Source organism: Macrosteles quadrilineatus, unplaced genomic scaffold (genome assembly GCF_028750875.1).
Source record: "Macrosteles quadrilineatus isolate MER2022 unplaced genomic scaffold, UCM_ALF_1.0 Scaffold_5__1_contigs__length_97177068, whole genome shotgun sequence".
NCBI lineage: Eukaryota > Metazoa > Arthropoda > Insecta > Hemiptera > Cicadellidae > Macrosteles > Macrosteles quadrilineatus.
In genome coordinates this window covers 87,682,568-87,701,202 of record NW_026542598.1, presented here as the reverse complement: position 1 = coordinate 87,701,202, position 18,635 = coordinate 87,682,568, and the positions used below count along the sequence as shown (strand labels likewise).

General features: G+C 35.2%; 1 protein-coding gene across 1 annotated transcript in view; it reads right to left on the bottom strand.

The window, feature by feature from the left end:
- LOC128995877 (UDP-N-acetylglucosamine--peptide N-acetylglucosaminyltransferase 110 kDa subunit-like) overlaps positions 1-18,635 on the bottom strand; it is a 109,997-nt gene that overhangs the window by 90,704 nt on the left and 658 nt on the right. Inside the window, exons 2-5 of the mRNA XM_054420902.1 lie at positions 11,854-12,004; positions 9,626-9,869; positions 8,991-9,059; positions 3,436-3,632 (exon numbers count right to left, since the gene is read on the bottom strand). Coding sequence (XP_054276877.1) covers positions 3,436-3,632; positions 8,991-9,059; positions 9,626-9,869; positions 11,854-12,004 — 661 coding nt within the window. The remainder of the gene's footprint in view (positions 1-3,435; positions 3,633-8,990; positions 9,060-9,625; positions 9,870-11,853; positions 12,005-18,635) is intronic.

Here is an 18,635-nt window from a genome sequence, read left to right as displayed (position 1 = left end):
GCAGTAACAACAAAGCGTATCAAAGAATGATGTAAATGGTATTAACATGTTTACATTTGGTTTTGAATCTGCATCATAATATTTACATTCACTTTTGTACATATTTTCATAGAGACAAATATATTGTATGCTGCTAAATGTCCAAAGTAAACATAAACGCTAAAAATATACCCTAATTATTAAACTTTATGTTAAGCAGATTGCGTCTTTAAACATAGGTTGTGCCAAAATTCAAAGGGTACTTTTGTAGTTTTATCTTAAATGTTGATAGCCCAGGCAAATTAGCCCAAAAAAGAGCTGTAGCTACTAAAAATTGGGGGAAAGCTGGAAATCGTTTAAATCTGCTCTGGAGATCCTAAATAAGTTAAAAATGAGTTTGTGTCGGATTCTGAAGTGAGCTAAGGGTATAGGAGGTAAAAAACTAGGCCGATTTTGAGCATTTTTTTTAGTTTTTCGCTTACAACTCAAAAACAGTGTATCCCACAAAAAGTGTTTACATACTTATCTAAAGAAAATTAAATTCCGCGTCGAATGACGTTGAAATCATTAAAATCGGTTCAGTCGCTCTGCTACAACAGGTCGTCAAATTTCAGTAATTTTAACATTCTCCTTGTCATCCTATTCTTGATGATTACAGCGTGTTCCGCCAGATGGCAGTGTATGCTATAGTTTTCGGTTAAAATTACTGAATTTGGGATGGATGCTGAACTTAACTATTGGTGTGAATTTATTTCACACAATGTATTATACAAAAACCAATATTAGCCTGCTTATCTGGCAGACTAATCAGTTCATTTCAATAAATTAATTTTCTCCCATTACTAAGCTTATCTTATCAGTGTTTTGAAGGTCAGCATATTAAATTGGTATAGAACATCCCCTGCAATGTTGTTTCATTTGTTTTACTTGACACAAACATATTTTATACCTTGTTTACACCTTCTCAAAAATATTCAATCCACGTTTGACATTATGTCCAAATCAGAAATAGGCCTAATATATCAGTTCACACTCTTCTTTGGTTCAATCCACTCAGTAAAAATCGTCTATGTATGGTGTTTAAGTATAGGTCCTACAACTATTGATTTGTGTCAAAATCCAATTGCATTGAAATGAAATGAAATATGTTTATTGTCTTTTGATTTTTTTTTATTATTGACAATGTCATAAAATAGCTAAAGTTATAGCATAGTCAGGGATTGAATACAATATAGCTAACTACACAAAAGTAGAAATCTTACTAATATTATAAAAATGTAAAAGTTTGTGTGTTTGTTTGAAGTTCAATCACGCATAAACCGCTGGACGGATTGGGCTGAAATTTGGCATGATGATAGCTCACATTCCCGATTAACATTCAGGCTATTCTTATCTCAAAAATCCTTTCGGGCTCCGCCCCATTGGCTCTATAGTTCCCCATGTTAACCTTATGAGTATTCATATTTAAAGAGAATTAAAGAATTTAGTCAGCTGTTTCAACTTTACAAGTTGGTTCTATAATATGCAATAGCATTAAAAAGTCATAAGGTTTCCCAACAGGGTGCAGCACTATTATTATTTTGTTGTTGCATATATGACAACAGCTAATTTGAACTAAGCAGCAACAAAAAGCTGTGATACACAATGAGAACTAACTGTCAAAGTAGGATTGTTTACAGTTAGGGTTGAGCTTTTAATTTAACGAATAATTTGTGATGTTTTGCGAATGTTTGATATTTTATTTACTTCTATTGTTTAGGTGCAGTGGTAGAACATTAAGGCAATGGTTGATGTGTTATACTATTTCATGCCGTAAACTTATGAGCCAAATATTATCAAACTGTGTCCTCCCCCATTGCAAACACAAAGCTTGATTATAACTGCAATAAGCATTTTATACTTATATGCCAACCCCGTACAAAGGACGGGTGCTCTGCTAGTATATATATATATATATATACAGGGTGACGCAAAGGAACCGAACGTTTTTTAAACAGCTGTTTCATTGTTGTCGCAAGTGGTAAGAAGATTGAGGTTATGTCATTACCTTCAGTGAGGCTTGCCATTTTTGTTGAAATGGCTCAGTGGACCTTAGACCATGCGTTTTCGCATACGATACTTTGGTCCAAAATAGTGAATTTGTCGTTAAATCCAGAGGGAATTTAGTCAACATGTTAGTATTAAACACCATGGAACGGTTCCAAGCCAAAATACACTATTAAGATGGGTTTCAGGGTTCCGAACAACTGGAAATATAACAAGAAAGAAAACACCCAGGCCTTGTTAGAATTCCGAGAACACCCGAAAACATCGCCAGAGTGAGTCGGGATGTTTTTATGTATTGAATGAATGTTTCCTAACAAGGTAATTTCTCACGTTGGTGACATACCGTGGCCGCCAAGGTTAGCTGACTTGTCCACTAATGATTACTTCCTTTGGGGGTTTCTTAAGGAGCGTGTTTATGCTGACAAACCACGCACTCTAGAGGATTTTAAGTTGGCAATCACAGAACATATCAATGGCATTGAACAAGACCTCCTGACCTAAGTTTCAGATGATTTTCACCCAAAGAATAAACATTTGTAGAGAAGTATATGGCTGCCATATGCATGACGTCATTTTAAAAAATGACTGTTTTGTAACAAATTGCAAATGTTTACCTCACTATGTACAGTAGTATTAAAACCATTTTATTAGTACCTATACTACTTATTTTAAAAACGTCCGGTTTGTGTCACCCTATATATGAATTTGAACGGATGGTGTTTTTGGCCTCTTAGGGACCTCAAAATGAAAAATTAAATCGGTCCCGGGTCCGATAGTACTACGTTAATAGCTTGTTTCCTATATGGGAAATTTGCTAAAACACGATTATTTTCCCCTTAACACAAAAAAATTTAACTGAGGGAGTGGCTGATGGACAAAAGATCCCGATTCTGTAAACAATGCAAACTGAGAAGAATATTTCTCCACATGCACTAAATGTCTCCATCTTTCGACCGAGTTCACAATGAGTTTTTTCGTAAAGACGGGTTGGTTGGGAAGCGGGCATGTACCGCGATGGGAAGCCTGCAGCCCACACACAGTCAAGGTGCTAAATAGCTACTGTCACTAGACTCATTGAAACACAAACCACTCAATAGCATGACTGACATAACCCCACACTAACTATACTAGCCAGACTTTTGCAACAGATAAAACTATGACTTACTTCCTGTATAGCTCTCATATAGAAAAAAGATTAAAAGTTCAGAAGCCGTCAATTTTAAAAAATAATCCTAATGGTCAGAAGTAGGATGTTCCTTGTGAACCTTGATAAAAGTATTTTAAATGAGTAAAATTAGAATATGTTGTAGGTCTAAAGTGATCACTTCTTCAGAATTTCATGATGGAACCGAACATAGACAGCAGTATAAAGACAACCAACACCAACATGCAAAAAAAATTGTCACTCACCGATCAAAGATCCTCGCTTCCTTCAGGACGTTGCCCAAGTTGATGTAAGCATCCAAGAAGTTGGGGTCCAATGCCACGGCTTTCTCAAAGTGATGGATCGCCAGCCATATTTCTCCTTGAGCATTAAACACACACCCAAGGTTGCTCCAAGCCACTGCGAAGTCCGGCCGAGTCTCTATAGCCTTCAAGTAACAAGCCTGGAAGGGGAAGGAGGGGGGAGGGAAAAAACACAATCAGTCGAGAAATATATTCTGGTGTCACCAGAAGTTCAATAATTTCTCCCCCTTTACATGCACGCCGCTGCGCTACATAAGGCTTATGGGACCAAAGCTGTTGCCAAAACCGTTATTTGTACAATGGTTAAGCTTTCCCACAAACCTTAGTTCGCAAATGCGCTTGGAAAATCGCAGAAGAATTCATTTTCAATCGACACTGTCAGACATTATTGTGCTTCCTGCTTTTCATTGGTTAAAAGTCACCAAAAAAATTTTAATATACGATAGTGTCAAATTCGTTTGACTGAGTTATGTCAAGTACGTTAAGGTACTGTTTGGATACCTTTCAATGACAACGACTAATTCATAAATTATAGATCATCGAGACGCCACTTTTCAAAATAACAGCACAAGAATAGCTGACAATATCGAGTGCAAAGAAGGACAGTGGGCTAAGAGTGCGCTGTTTACGCTCGCGCAAGAAGATAATAAGTAAAAAAAACTGCAAGCGCCATTACGCCCTACGCTGCCTAAAGGGGGAGAAATTGTTAGTCTTTGGCTCTGCATAACCTAAAACAATACATATTTTGAAGCCAGTCTCCAACAAACAAAAATATTACTTTTATTAAATGCACAATGGGTAAATTACTAGGCCTATCTAGAAATAATGTCAAATTTATAACATTTTTTATTTTATACAAAATGAAGTAGTAATCAAGATAGAGAAATTATTTGGATCAGTAAAGTAACATTTCTATTCAGGCTACTCTTTGAAGGAGTAATACATCTAACGAAACATCAGTGTTGCGTTTTATGTTCTTTTATTGTGTATATATTAGCCCCTATATTCTATCTATTTTTTCAGGTACTCTAGCTGAACGTTATTCCTTTAAAAAAAAATTCTTTCAAATTAGTAAGTAATCCACACTCTTTAATTAATACTACTTAATTTACTTTTACTCCAAGGTAAAAAATTCTGTGCTTTCGGTTTTTTATCTGTATGTATTAAAAACTTCACTTCACGTCTACATTTATGGAACCTCTTTTTCTTTCAAAATATCACAAAATTTTACTTTTGAGTAGACCTACGTTGGAAAATATCACAATTTTACTTTTGTGAAGGCCTACATTGGAAAATATCACAATTTTACTTTTGTGTAGACCTACGTTGGAAAATATCACAATTATTCTACTTTTGTGAAGGCCTACATTGGAAAATATCACAATTTTACTTTTGTGTAGACCTACGTTGGAAAATATCACAATTTTACTTTTGTGGAGGCCTACATTGGAAAATATCACAATTTTACTTTTGTGTAGACCTACATTGGAAAATATCACAATTTTACTTTTGTGTAGGCCTACATTGGAAAATATCACAATTTTACTCTTGTATACATCGAACAATGTTAGAATTGTTTATAATCTGTGTAGTATTTATAATAAACAGTTCAAATTATCTATATGATTAGGTAAAGTTGTGTAAACTAGATCTACAGCAATTTATGTTAAGTCAACAGTTATTTGTAGCCTACATGTATCAAGGGTGTTTATACAAAAGATGTTTCACAAGCTTACCCTTCGCCCTTAACTTTACAACCAAAACATTTTATTCACATTTAGCATTTTTAAATGTCAACAACAAAATTCATCCCTACACTTTTAGGTTTTAGACATAGTAGTCACTGAATGAAATCCGTAAACTTAACGACCCGTTGTGCCACTGTTAACAATAAAGTTAGATAGGAGACTGACTGCAAAGGTTACTACTTTACCTGGGTACAGACACCAGACGCTTACGAAGCGAAGTTCATTTACGACACTTACGACTCCACCTAGTCAGGATCGGGACCTAGTTATTCATACCACAATAAACATACTGTTGATTAGTATCTGTTCACACTATAACATCTCATGACTAAAATGATTTTACTTTTAACAGCCGTTAAATATTTTTTCACCACACTATCATGTTTTTGGCTGTATTACATACGTTAATTGGTGGCCGAAAGTTAGGTTTTGCTGGCGATGCCAGCTGTCCATAATTTGGGGACCGAGCAGGTTTTTACAGGCCGGGGCCGCAAAATCAGCTGTCCGCTTACTTACTTAAAACATGAATGCATTTTAAATACATAATCAAAATCCATAGCATTTCAATAGAATTGTGTTATTGTCACCGTTGCCTAGCAACTATATATTTTTATTTTTGCTGATTCCTCAAATTATTTCTTCACATAACCTTAAAGTTGTAGTTGTGTTGACTATCAGTGTGCATTATTATTGTGGTGAATAGTGGTAATAGGGTATAGTGTGGTGAAAAATAGCGTTCGTACCACGGACCGAAATGGTTTTGCGGCTCTCGATCGATTTAAGTTCTCGACTTCGTCTCGAACTTAAAAACTATCTCGAGCCGGCAAAACCTCATTTTCGGCCCTAGGTACGAAATATACTATTTTTCATTGGGCACATTGATCACACATGAGTTGATCGCAGAATTCCCCTACCTATTTTTTCATGGTGTTTTCAACAATATTTTCAAAAGGTTCAATTAATTATGTTTTACTATTTACATATGTCTAATAATATTTGTCTAATAACATATGTCTAATAATATTTATGAATAATACATCAAGTGATGATGTGTTGCATACGATTACTGAACTGAAAATCTATAATAGATAATTTTACAATTATTTCAAACATAAAAAGATAAAAGATAAGTAAGTAACCACACATTTTTTTACAACCGTAATGTAAGCTACATGATTTTTTTTTTTATTGTACAAAATGTATCAAAGGCTTTAAAAGAAATCAGATTAGTCAAGAAGAATACATATACCGAAAATCATGCAAAAGATTATAAGAGTAAATTGATCAAATTTTGTGCTTCATAAGTTGAACTATAAGAATATACAGTAGGCCTAGGTTTTTTTTTTTTTTTTTTTTTTTTTTTTTTGCAGCTCAGTAAGTAATTTATACATTTTATTTTAATTTGCCTTCTTCGGTGCTGCAATCCTACAATACCTTGAGAAACTGGTCAAAGATCCTTATTCCTGTGCTTGCAATTTAAAGAAATTGATTCTAAAACTAGGTAATCTGAGCAGATTTATAACATTTGAGAGATTTTAAGCATCTTTAAAACTTGTTCAAAGGCTAATCAAAGTCAAAATAAAAGTGAATATTGTTTTAGAATTCAGGCCTACTCAAATAACCTCCAAACTAATTGTTAGAGGACTTGAACAACTTTCTGTAATACAATTTTATGTTCAATGATAAATATTGTAAGATATTTAGAAATTAAATTTTGTAAGTTGAACAATTATAATAGGCCTAGGGAAATTTGACCCCCTCCCAGTTGAATATTTTTGAATCTACAAATTGTAGGCAAATAGTTGGAATGTTTTTCAAAGGTGATGTAAAAAAATATGATCAACAAGATTTTGATGGAGAATCTTGTTGACACTTAATTTATAACCACACAGAATAGATTACAGTCAGAAACGTACTACATTACACGAAAAACTTTCTTTCCAAATTAGGACACTGGAAAAAATATATAATTCAAATTCAGGGAACATTAATTGTTGGTATCTGAGGATATTTATAAAAAATAAAAATAATTTATTTTCAAGGTTTAAACATTGTTCAACACCAAGCCACAAAGGTGAACAACTAAATATGCTTACCTTCCAGATGCAATTCCTATCGTGAGGATAATCAATTAAAAGGTCCAATTTGTATTTCATTCATAAGGGAAATCAGATGCAATTCCAATCGGGATGATAATCAATTGAAATGTCCAATTGTTATTTCATTCATAAGGGAAATATCCCACAAATTGAAACTTAGAGCTTTTGTTTTACTAAAGATGTATTTTATTTGATCCTCCAACTTTGTTCATTTATCCTTTATCTTTATGGAGGTTATCCCCATTTTAATGATCATCCTTTTAATCTGGCTTTCTTTTAAGTGCCGCTGTATTTAAAGGACAATAGGCCTGCTGATTTATCAAATGACATTTTAAATGCAACACTTTGGCAAATGTAAGATTAAATCAAATTAATAAAATACTGCATTTCTAGGCCAGCTTTAAGAATTTTAAAATTAAAAAATGGATCTGTAATTTCAAAACCACCCGACTTAAATGAATAAAAATATTAAATGTTTTTCCAAAAATAAAAACAAAATGTAACAATAAAATTGATAGATGAAATACAAAGAAATGCTTTAACAAATTATTGAAATGTGTTTTCGTTTTCTTAACTATCCTCTAAAAAATGAATGTTAGAAGATTAAATATTTACCGAATTTAATGACTAATAACTAAATCCAAAACAAAGTTTGAAATACTTTTCTTCATAGCCTTCTATAATCAGAGACATTTTTGTCTTCAACAAGAAGTATGATTTCATTGAAAATCAACCAAAGAAGAGTAAAAGATAAATGAAAACGCTTGCAAACACAAAAACCACCTTCTCAAAATGGTTAAAACCCCTTATATCACCAAACTTTTTCTATTTCCATACGACGATTGAGTGATCTGGTTTACTAAAATTAATCTACAACTGCTATAAACTAGTAACAATATTTTAGGAGTAAATTTACTTCGTCATGAACAACCAATATAAGAGTTTATTTTGAGAAAGCGGTTTCATCACCCTACGCTTGCGCTGCAAAGGATTTTCACCGTCAAAATTCAAGATTTAGAGTGTAAAAATCCTTTGAAATCGTTGTAGTGAAGAACCCCATCCTTCTCGGTGGGCACATTGAGCCTATAACTAAGATTGTGTAGAAACCGAGTTTTTACACAATCCTCGTTACATAAAATGTATGTTGTGGTCTTCAAATCTGTCCTCAACAAAAAATATTTAGTTATTAAAAGTGGCGCAGCGGCAAAGATATTTTGAATGCTTAAACCTCTGTGGTCATAAGGTTGGAGCATCCAAAAATGTACTACAGACATCAAAAGCTTTCTGTCGGTAAGTTAGCTATGATTGAGAAAATGTAATTTTTATCCATACATAGATTAAGCACTTTGTAAATCACTACATTTGTAAATTTACATTATTTACATTTTAAATCAACTCTATTGTAACTTAACCAAAACAGAGAGCTTGAGATGCTGAATGAAACCATAGTTCTATATGATTACAGTGACAAAATACTGCATTGTATGGTACAGTCTACTACTCAAGTGATTGGTTTTGATTTACAACCAAGTTAACAGTGTCTCTGATTATTTTTGAAAACTAGACCGACTGTAACGGTTTTAAGCTTGAATTTGCCAAAGTGTATGAAAATGTTATTAAAATATATTTGAGATTCATGTAGTTAAATTACCTTGGCTTCATCCAGGCGTCCAAGGGCTTTTAAAAGATTGCCCAAATCACTTCTTACACAGTACAAGTCCTGGAAAGAAGAAAATTTTGTTACAAACATCCATAATTAAAACGGATCATAGAATTTGAAGTAGTAGATTACAAATTCAAAATCGTAAATAACCAATTCCCGGGGTTTGAAATTGAAAATACCAAAACAACTAACTAAAGTAGTCTTCAATTTTGGGTCACATCAAATTTCCATTGTTTCAAATTGACAATGTCATTAATATGACATTAATATGTCATTAATATGTCTTTGCCATCTTCTATTATTTATTTCCATTTTCTAATCCTTGTTAATCTGACTATAAGAAGGTTATTTAACCTTTTTTTAATGACTATACCACCCTTCTTGCAGGTAATCGAAGAGCTTGAAGTTGCTGTTAATTCCGTGTGATTAAGCTGCACACCATAGAGGGTATGACGATCCTGGTTAACTGAAACCATAATAGAAAACTCTCATTTGGAGAAACAGGCGGTGGAAATTGTCCACCATAACACGAGTTGTTGGCTAGACTTGGCTTACGAAATGCAGACTTCATGTATTTTTAGTGGGCTTCTACATAAACATAACCTAATATTTCAGGTACCTACCGGATTATACTGCAGAGCCGTCACATACGCTTGTACAGCCTGTTCCATATCATTGGCCGCTACCAGAGCCGCGGCCAAGTTGATGTATCCGTCTATAAAGTCCGGTTTGAGCCTGACCGCATGCCTGTAGTTCTCCAAGGCCTCTTGAAGCTGACACCTCTCCTTATAAACGTTGCCCAGGTTGCTGTAGGCTTCGGCCAGCAGAGGGTTCTGCTTTATGGCCAAGGTGCTGAAGTGAGCAGACCTGTCGAACGGTTGGTTCAGTTAGTTCACAATGCCTACTAGACAGGATTCATACACTGGCTTGAAAATTAAATTCAAGGTTTTTTTTAGTTATATTAGAATGGTTTGTGCTGTGTTGATAAGGGTCGAGGGATTAGGCTAGGGTTGCCACCTTTGGTTAGGTAAAAATCGGGACAGCCCCTCCTCCCTAGGATTCAATTCAATTAGTTTATTTACAGCAAGAATAAGTTTATAATATAAAGACTTTAATTAGTACAAGCTAGCATTTGCCATAGGATTGCCACAGACATAGGCAAAAAGGATAGAATATGGACGGGTCGCGACCCTGGATTAGGAGTAGGCATACTGGCGGAATTGCAGTGGCATCACAACCAACATAACAAGTGGGGTATAAGAAGAAGTAGAATTGATGGGACACCACAATAAGGTCACCATCAGCAGTCAACAACTATTATTTATCTAGATTAGATGCAATTCTGATATTGTTATGGGCTACACAATGAATAAAAGCAGTTATAAACTAACCAGGAAGGTTTTTCATTCCTCAATTATTCACAAAGAATTACCAACTGTTAAATGGATGATTTAATTGTAAATAATAATAATTCCAGAATCAAACATTTTACTAGATTAAAAAGTAGGGATGTTGAACACTTAAAAATTAAAAGTAAAACTTCATATCCGACCTTCCCACAACTGGTTCCACATCTGAGAGATCTATTTGACATTCAGCTGTGATTTACAAAACTCAACAATCTGTGGACAAGCCTGTTCAGACTTGAAAGATTGACTCATCAACAAAATGCTTTGTTTCTGTGACTAAGTGGCAAACTGTAATTTACGTTGTGATTGTTAAAGTGGAATGTGCTCCAGCTAAAATATTATACTATTTACTCACTTTAGCTTTGATATTATGGCTCTTTTTATATCTGAGAAAGGTATTCTTTTGCTATACTCTCGATTACTGAACCTTTTGTCCACTCCAAATATGACCCCGTCGGAAGTTTTTAGGATCGCAAACAAAGTAGCGAATAAAATATTGCGGGGATATTTTCCCACATGTTATTTGAAATTTGTATGGTGGTGTAGTGTTTTACTTGTATATCAGTAAGAATTTATGAATATATAAACATAAATATATAAACAAGAGAGAGGCTTCTGTTTCTGTGTCGTTCTTTGAAAATGAGGATTTTTTAGATTGCGCCAAAATTTGGGAAAATACCTACAATTTCTCAATTTTACTGGGTAGGTGCATGAAATTTGCTATGCATGTTTATAACTATATGTAGAATCTGAAAATACCAATAGTATATGAGGGCTCAAAGCATTTTTTTATAGTTATTATGGTTTAAAGTCAACTTTTATACGTTTTTTTATTTTATAGATGAATATGAATACATTTTTTTTTTGTTTTAGTGAATTTTTTCTCTAAAGTAGGCCTATATTTTTTCTTGTTCAGAATTTCATAAGAAATTTAAAGCAAAAAAAATTTAAACTTTATTTGGTAAAAAAAAAAAGTTACAGTTTTCTCCCCAAACCCTTGCAAAAACTAAAAAAAGGGTCCAGAGTTTTTGGTTATACTTTCATTCAGGTAGTTTTCCACCGTGACTAAAAAATGTTTGTCCGAGAGCAAAGGGTTAGGCTTGATTATCCAATAGTTCATGGTATAATTTAAGATAGCCTAGATCAATTATAAAGCAATCCATTTTATAATCCATGGACTCTTTGGTAAAATAAGAGTTCTTTATAACACTTTTGTCTGTTAATAATTAATTTATTAATTTATAATAAAAATTAATTAGTTTTTTGTGTTTTTTTTTCATTTTGTAGCCTTGACAATGATGTGCTTGCAACAAAACTAGCAACACGTAAATGAAGATTTGGCCTATAGACAATGATTTTGTCTACTTTCTCTATTTCAAAAGATTGAGATGATCAAGCATGTGTTCGTAGAGATATATTAACACAATATAAGTATGGCTTACTTGTCCAGTCTGCGACATTGGAAGTGAATTGAGGAGAGGAGCAGCAAAACGCCAGTATTGTTGGTCTCCTGTCTCCACAGCTGCATACAATGCCTCTCTGCATTCTCGTAGTCGCCAGCCTGGTACTCCCTGTGAGCCAACTCAAGGAGACCTGTACAAAGAGTGAGTGCTTAGAACCGGAATTCCAAATATTTCCAACAACCTGTCTCATTGTGACACTGCTTTTACCAACTGTGAATCTGACAAACAGAAGAAGGACAGAAGACAATCAATGACTTATGACTTTTTGGAACACTAAACATCGAGTCAGATTGTCCTTGGATTGTCAGAAACGTGAAGAAAAAGGTGAGTAATCTGAAGCAATAGGTTTGTTCATACAAAATCATGTCCCGGTTGGCTCACTAGTGTATGATCCTGAACCCATTCACATCAACAGTGCAGTGCACATCTGTGGCCGCCAGGGTTGCCACCTTAGGTTAGGGAAAAATTGGGACATGGCCCCCCTCCCCCCCGTATTAACATAGGCTTAAATCGGGCATATGGAACGGAAATCGGGACTGTCCCGGCAGAATCGGGACGGGTGGCAACCCTGGTGGCCACAGCTGTAGTCGAATATTTAAATTTTATATTGTGCTTAAACAATGTTCGTTTGCGTGTTCCTGTTAACAGTCTATCTGGCGCTGGTCAATTTTCTACCACTAAAACGTGAGTTCTCAGTGGTGCTAGTCAATTTCAACAAAGACGACATGGGTTGGGTTTTTGTATTAATAAAATATAAAAACCGTTTCAAAACGCAATAAATCTTATATACTATTAGAGAGATGAGATTCTGAGGTTTCATTTTCACGCATAAAACATTATTGAGTGAGTATTATGTAGCGAGAAACATAGTTTGAAAAACTAGAGGGTTCAAAATAGATTTTGGCGGTGGAAAGTTTTGGTCACCTGACTACAAAAACAGCTGTTTTTGGCGATTGTCAATTAAATTGTATACAATCTTAAAAAAATTTATATTCCGACGTAAATTATTCAGAAATGTTATTCAACTATATATAACTAAATATTTTCAGAAAGATCTTTAACACGATGACTGCTGAAAACAACATTAAGGCGCTCCCCAGTGGCGGGCGAAGCCCCGGCACGCAACCGAATCAGCGAACGCAATTGGCATTCAAATATTTCAGTCTGACGAATCACAAAAGAGCAGTGGTGACTGTGCTGCGTTACCCCGAGAGTGGATGTAGTTCACTGAAACACCCAAAGGTAGCAGCACTGCACGGATCCGTATCCAGTGTCTTTGTAATGTGGGTTGAAGAGAAAAAATCCCTGAAACCGGGACAAGAGCATTGCCAGACAGGATTTTACGGTAAATTTTAGTACCAACCCACACCAAAGTAAAGCTCGCATTCTAAGCTGGCAGGCTGGCAACGATTATAACGTCTCCGTCTGAGGCTAAGCTCACACTGACTCAATATATTTCTGTTGGTCTGGTGCCGATTTTTGTCGGCGCGCGCCACATTGAAGTGCTAGCGACGCCGAATGTCGGCGTTAGCAGTCAACGTGTTAATTTCCTATTGTACAGTATCATTTTATTTTTTGTTGATGCATTGTAATATTTCCTGTGTCACAAAAAAAATTGGTAGTTTTTTCAAAAAATAAAATATGTATGAAGAATTTATTTTTTTATAATTTTATTTTTATGAGTAGGCCTAATTAAAAAAAAACATTGAAATTTCTATGTAGGGAATCATATTTCACACAACCTTTACATTTAGATGAAATATGTAAAAGAATGATTTTTGTAGTTTGCTTGTTGGTTGCTTTTTAAATTTCTAATTTGCAAAATCCAAACCTTATGCTACTGCAACTAAACGCATTGCTAGAAAAAAATTATTTGTATATTATTATATTGTACACTAGCTGTACCCTTTCTACGCAAGGGGATCTTTTAGTATTCAGTTGAAACCTTCATATATAAAAACAGGAGTCGGTTTGCATATTTTCAGATATGCTGGCCAAACTATTATACATAACTTCATTTTATGTTGTTTGTTGTTGTTCCGGATCGGTATGACAATCAATAAAAGGTTAAATTACCTGTGTCCGCCGGTCGATCCTAATGTATCCTATTACAGGAGATCCATTTCGGCAAAATTAAATCGCCCTCATCAGTCCTAATATAAGGTCTTGAGCTTCCCCATTAGGTGCGTCTTGGAGTTTTTAACACATACACGAACTGTACACTTATATACATGACGTATAAAAAAAATACACGGTATGCCTACTTTTATTTTTACTATGGACATGTAGACGCGCGTCGGTCGTGTGCCGAGTCTCAACTGAAGATGCTCATTTAAAAAATGTATGTTTCCCAGCCATATACAACACTGATTCAAGGTCGTTTTCCCGGTTATCAAAACTATAGAACAATTTTATACACAAAGTATCTCTATTTTCATTCACGGATACCCTACAAATTATTGCTCTTGCGATTAATTAAATCCGTTATGTAATGAAAAACGTTTTTAATCTTACTTTGTTTGGATTTGCTTTCAAAACGTGATCGGAAATGGTTGCGGTATTTGTAAACAACATTCAATGTAAACATATCAGTGACAGCTAGAGAAAAATAATCTTGATTCGAACAGCTGTTCGTTATTTCATAGAAGAATAAGTGATAAACATTGGGAAAACTTTACAACAAATCGCACAAAATTGGGTTTTTAAACGTCCGTTATTTTATACAAAGTAGTGATGCCATATTTTTATGGCTAAAGACAATCTCGCCAATCCAGTGAATACAAAATTATTTGGAACTTGATAGGTACTCTCGCTTTTCAGGAGAAGGCCGCGTAAAATGGCTCTTGGGCCGTGACAGACAGGAAGACAGACAGACAGAAATTTAGATGAGACTTGTTTCGGTTTTTTTAATGTATAAAACGTAAAAATAACCCAAAAGTTTATGATTCTGAGCAATGTACAGAAAAAACTCTAATTTTATTTATATAGGTTTATGACTGAAACAGAAAATATATAGCCTATATGTGTGTGTGTACTTATATTCATAAATAAATGTTCTGTGGCAAAATATATGGTACCACTACAAAAGGGCCAAAATATACCCGCCACTGGTGAATAAAACGACTGCCAGATCTAGGGTTAATTGTTTTGTAACCTCAATATGAGTGAAAACTAATTGATATTCATGACGAGGATATGAAGTCGCTGAAACAATCGTAATCCACCCTTAGAGGAAGTAAAGGAGTCACAAGACCAAATTAAAGGTAGGTAGGGTTAATAAACCTCTTATTTAGATGTTAAGTGACTCAAGACTACAAAAAATATTAGTTGAGCCAGTGGGTTAGTGTAATAGGAGGGTCAAAGATTGTAAAGAGGTCTTTGACCCTCCTATTACATTGGCAGTATGATTGCCTATCTTGCGGCAAAATGCTTCACACTTGAGTTGTTGTCAATGGGATAAAGGCAGATATAAAATACTGGTATATTAGGGTCGTGTCAAGTGTGTTACAGAAATTTACCTAAAAATATAGACCTACCTCATTGAAATTATATCTTTAATTATTTACAAGCCTGCTCACTAATTCAAAGTAATAGGTATAAATTTATTCCAAAACATAAACTCCCAAACATAAACATAAACATCTCGGTTCTTAGTAACCTTAATTTAGCCCTTACCTAATCTAACCTTAAGCAAAGGACTTAATGCAGGGACACAAATTAACATAAAGGAACAGTAGCGGATCTAGAACAGTCACAAGGGGGGGGGGCAAACCAGGGGTTCTGGGGAGTTTAGGGGTACCTCCCAAAAAATTTGTGTAAACAAGTCTCCAAAATGGCAGTTTTATACCGTTTCTTCGTCCAAAGTTAAGTTAGTGTGACAAATTATTTAACGCAATGTGTATTCACTACCTACTGTATTAGATGCAGTGCAAAAAATACATGTACTTATGCCCGAGGGGGGGAGCACCCCCTTCACCCCTCTCTGGATTCGCCACTGTAAAGGACAACCTCCCATCCTTTAACATACCTTTTCTGGCATCAAAAGGAATTTACTAGCGTTTAGAAGATAGCTTAGGTTAGATTAGATTAGGTTTTAACAGATTAGGACCGGTTTCTTTAGTTCAGTGCACCACGTATTTTAGACCTTTTCCCCCTTAATAATTTCCCTCAGATCAGAATTTCCCCCACCCAAATAACCTAATTCCCACTAAATAGTCCCCTATATATGGGGTTAGGATGGGTTTAAAATGATTCATTTTACTATGTATTATTTTAAGTAGGGGATTTTAGTCAAAAATCTCATCTTACTAATATTATAAATGTGAAAGTTTATGTGTTTGTTTGTTCAATCACGCATTAACTACTGGACGGATTGGGCTGCAATTTGGCATGATGATAGCTCACATTCCCGATTAACATTAAGGCATATTCTTATCTCAAAAATCCTTTCGGGCTCCACCCCGGAGGCTCTGTTGATCCCCATGTTAATCTTATGATTCATATTTACAGGGAATTAAAGAATTTAGTCAGCTGTTTCAACTAAAAAAGTTGGTTGTATGATGTGCAAAAGCATTAAAAGTTATAAGCTTTACCAACAGGGTGCAGCAATATTATTTTTAGCGAATTTCCCATATAGGGAATAAGCTATTACTGTAGTACTCATCGTAAGACCTGGACCCGGAACCAATTTAAATTTTCATTTCGAGGTCCCTAGAGGCCAAAAACACCATCCGTTTGAAATCATTTATATATATGTGTGTTTAATCATTTATTTCAATTAATAATATGGTTTACGTGTCCGTTAGGATGATAACTCGAGCAAATATGATCCGATTTTGATGATATTTGGTACAAAGGTGTAGTAAACCTACGTTCATTCAAACGAGTTCGCGATCCAGCATAATCGGACCATGGGAACGGGGGTTTATGGGGGGTTTTATGGGGTAAAAATGGGGTTTCCCATTTTTGACCCTAAAAACAAAACATTAAAATTGCAATTTCTTTTCAACCCGCAATCCGATTCTAGAATACCAATTTGTATTCCGATTCTAGAATACCGAAACTAAGTTAGTAGGCCTAGGCGTAACTCAAGGGTAGACTAAGCCCTGTAAACTTACTTTAACTCTCAAAATTAGCTTATTTTGGTTACAGATTTTAGAAGGCTATTTAACTTAGTTACGGCAAACATCATTTTTACAATACCAGCCTAAGTTACTGTATAGTGATGTGACGAGTTGAGTTGGCGAGTCAAGTTGACTTGAGCCAAGACCCGACTCGAGTCAACTCGAGTCATCTCATTCGCAACTCGAGTTGGTACGAACTCGTACGGAGATTGCCGAAGCTAAACAAACTCTGAACGTAACGAGTCCGACTCGCAAAACTTAAACGCTATTAGCTCACAGCCCCAAAGCGAGTTAAGAAACCGAACTCATACGGAGAAAGCCGAACCTTTAAGAACTCGGGATGTAACGAGTTGACTCGGTTGACTCGCAAAACATAAACGCTATTGGCTGAATGCGAGTTGAGCCGACTCGACAAACTAATAACCCTATTGGCTGCGCTGCGAGTCGACCCGAACTCGACCGATGGAAGCCGAAGTTTCACGATGATACCGAGTTGAGTCTGACTCGAGTTGCAACTCGAATTGACATAGTCGTGAGTCGAGTTTGACTTTACCACCACAAAATATTTGTTCAAACCCCAGAGTGATTGTAATTTAACCTATAGGCCTACTGTGAGATTAGAAATTTTCTTTTTAGTTTTTTTGGTTCTTTAACGAGTTAGAACGTCTAGGCTCTAAGGACTCTAAAGGCTACTGTAGTACATACCTAGCATAAGGGTAACTTTAACTTAGCTTAAGTTGAGGCAGTGCTTTTCAAAGGTCAAGTTTAACTCAACTGAAAATTTTGGAAATGAGTAACTTAACATGGGACTAGATAAAAGCATTTAGCAAGCCTTATTAACCCTTTCAGTGCTAGGCCAATATTTCTTATTTCGTAAAACATTTTTGTTTCCCTATCAATTTCATTAGGCCCTACCTGTTGTTGAATAATTTTAACTGTATTGTTGTCACTAATTTGTTTTTGTTAGGCTATCAATTGTAGGCTAAATGTTCCCTGATAGCAACTGATTAAAACCAAAATCTCATAAAATCAAAGACATCTAGTTTACAATGTAGGCCTATATTGAATTTAGGCCTAAGTTATTCATAATTTAGTTGGATAAGGGGTTATTGTAGGCCTAATATAGCCTATCCATTTTAGGGAAAACATTTTTTTGCAGCAAAGCCTCAGTAACACAATTTATGATCACTGTTGTGAACTAAAAAATATCATCTAAATAGGCCTAGTCCGTGACTAACTGGTGCTGCTACCTAGGCTAGTAATGCATTGAATAACCTGCTGTAGCAATCGTTGGTGTCAGCTTAAATACCGGTTTTTGACTCCTCAGTCTTCAAGCACAAATAGCCGGGAAGGCTAGGGCGTGTGTCACTTGGCCGGTGGCATTCACCTGCTGGGGTTCAATTTCCGTCTTGGGAGGCAAATTAAATGTGTGAAAAACGCATTGGGCGAATCTTATAGGTAGCTAACTTAAGTGGTTTGTTAGTGTATCCTATGAACATGCTTTTGCTACTTATGTTAAAATAACCTTCCTCTCTATATCCCTTACTTAGGGATTTTAAAATAAGTTAGGCCTACGATATATCGCTGCATAAGTTAGCACTGAAAGAACCAAAAAATAAGTTAAATGGTCTAGGACTC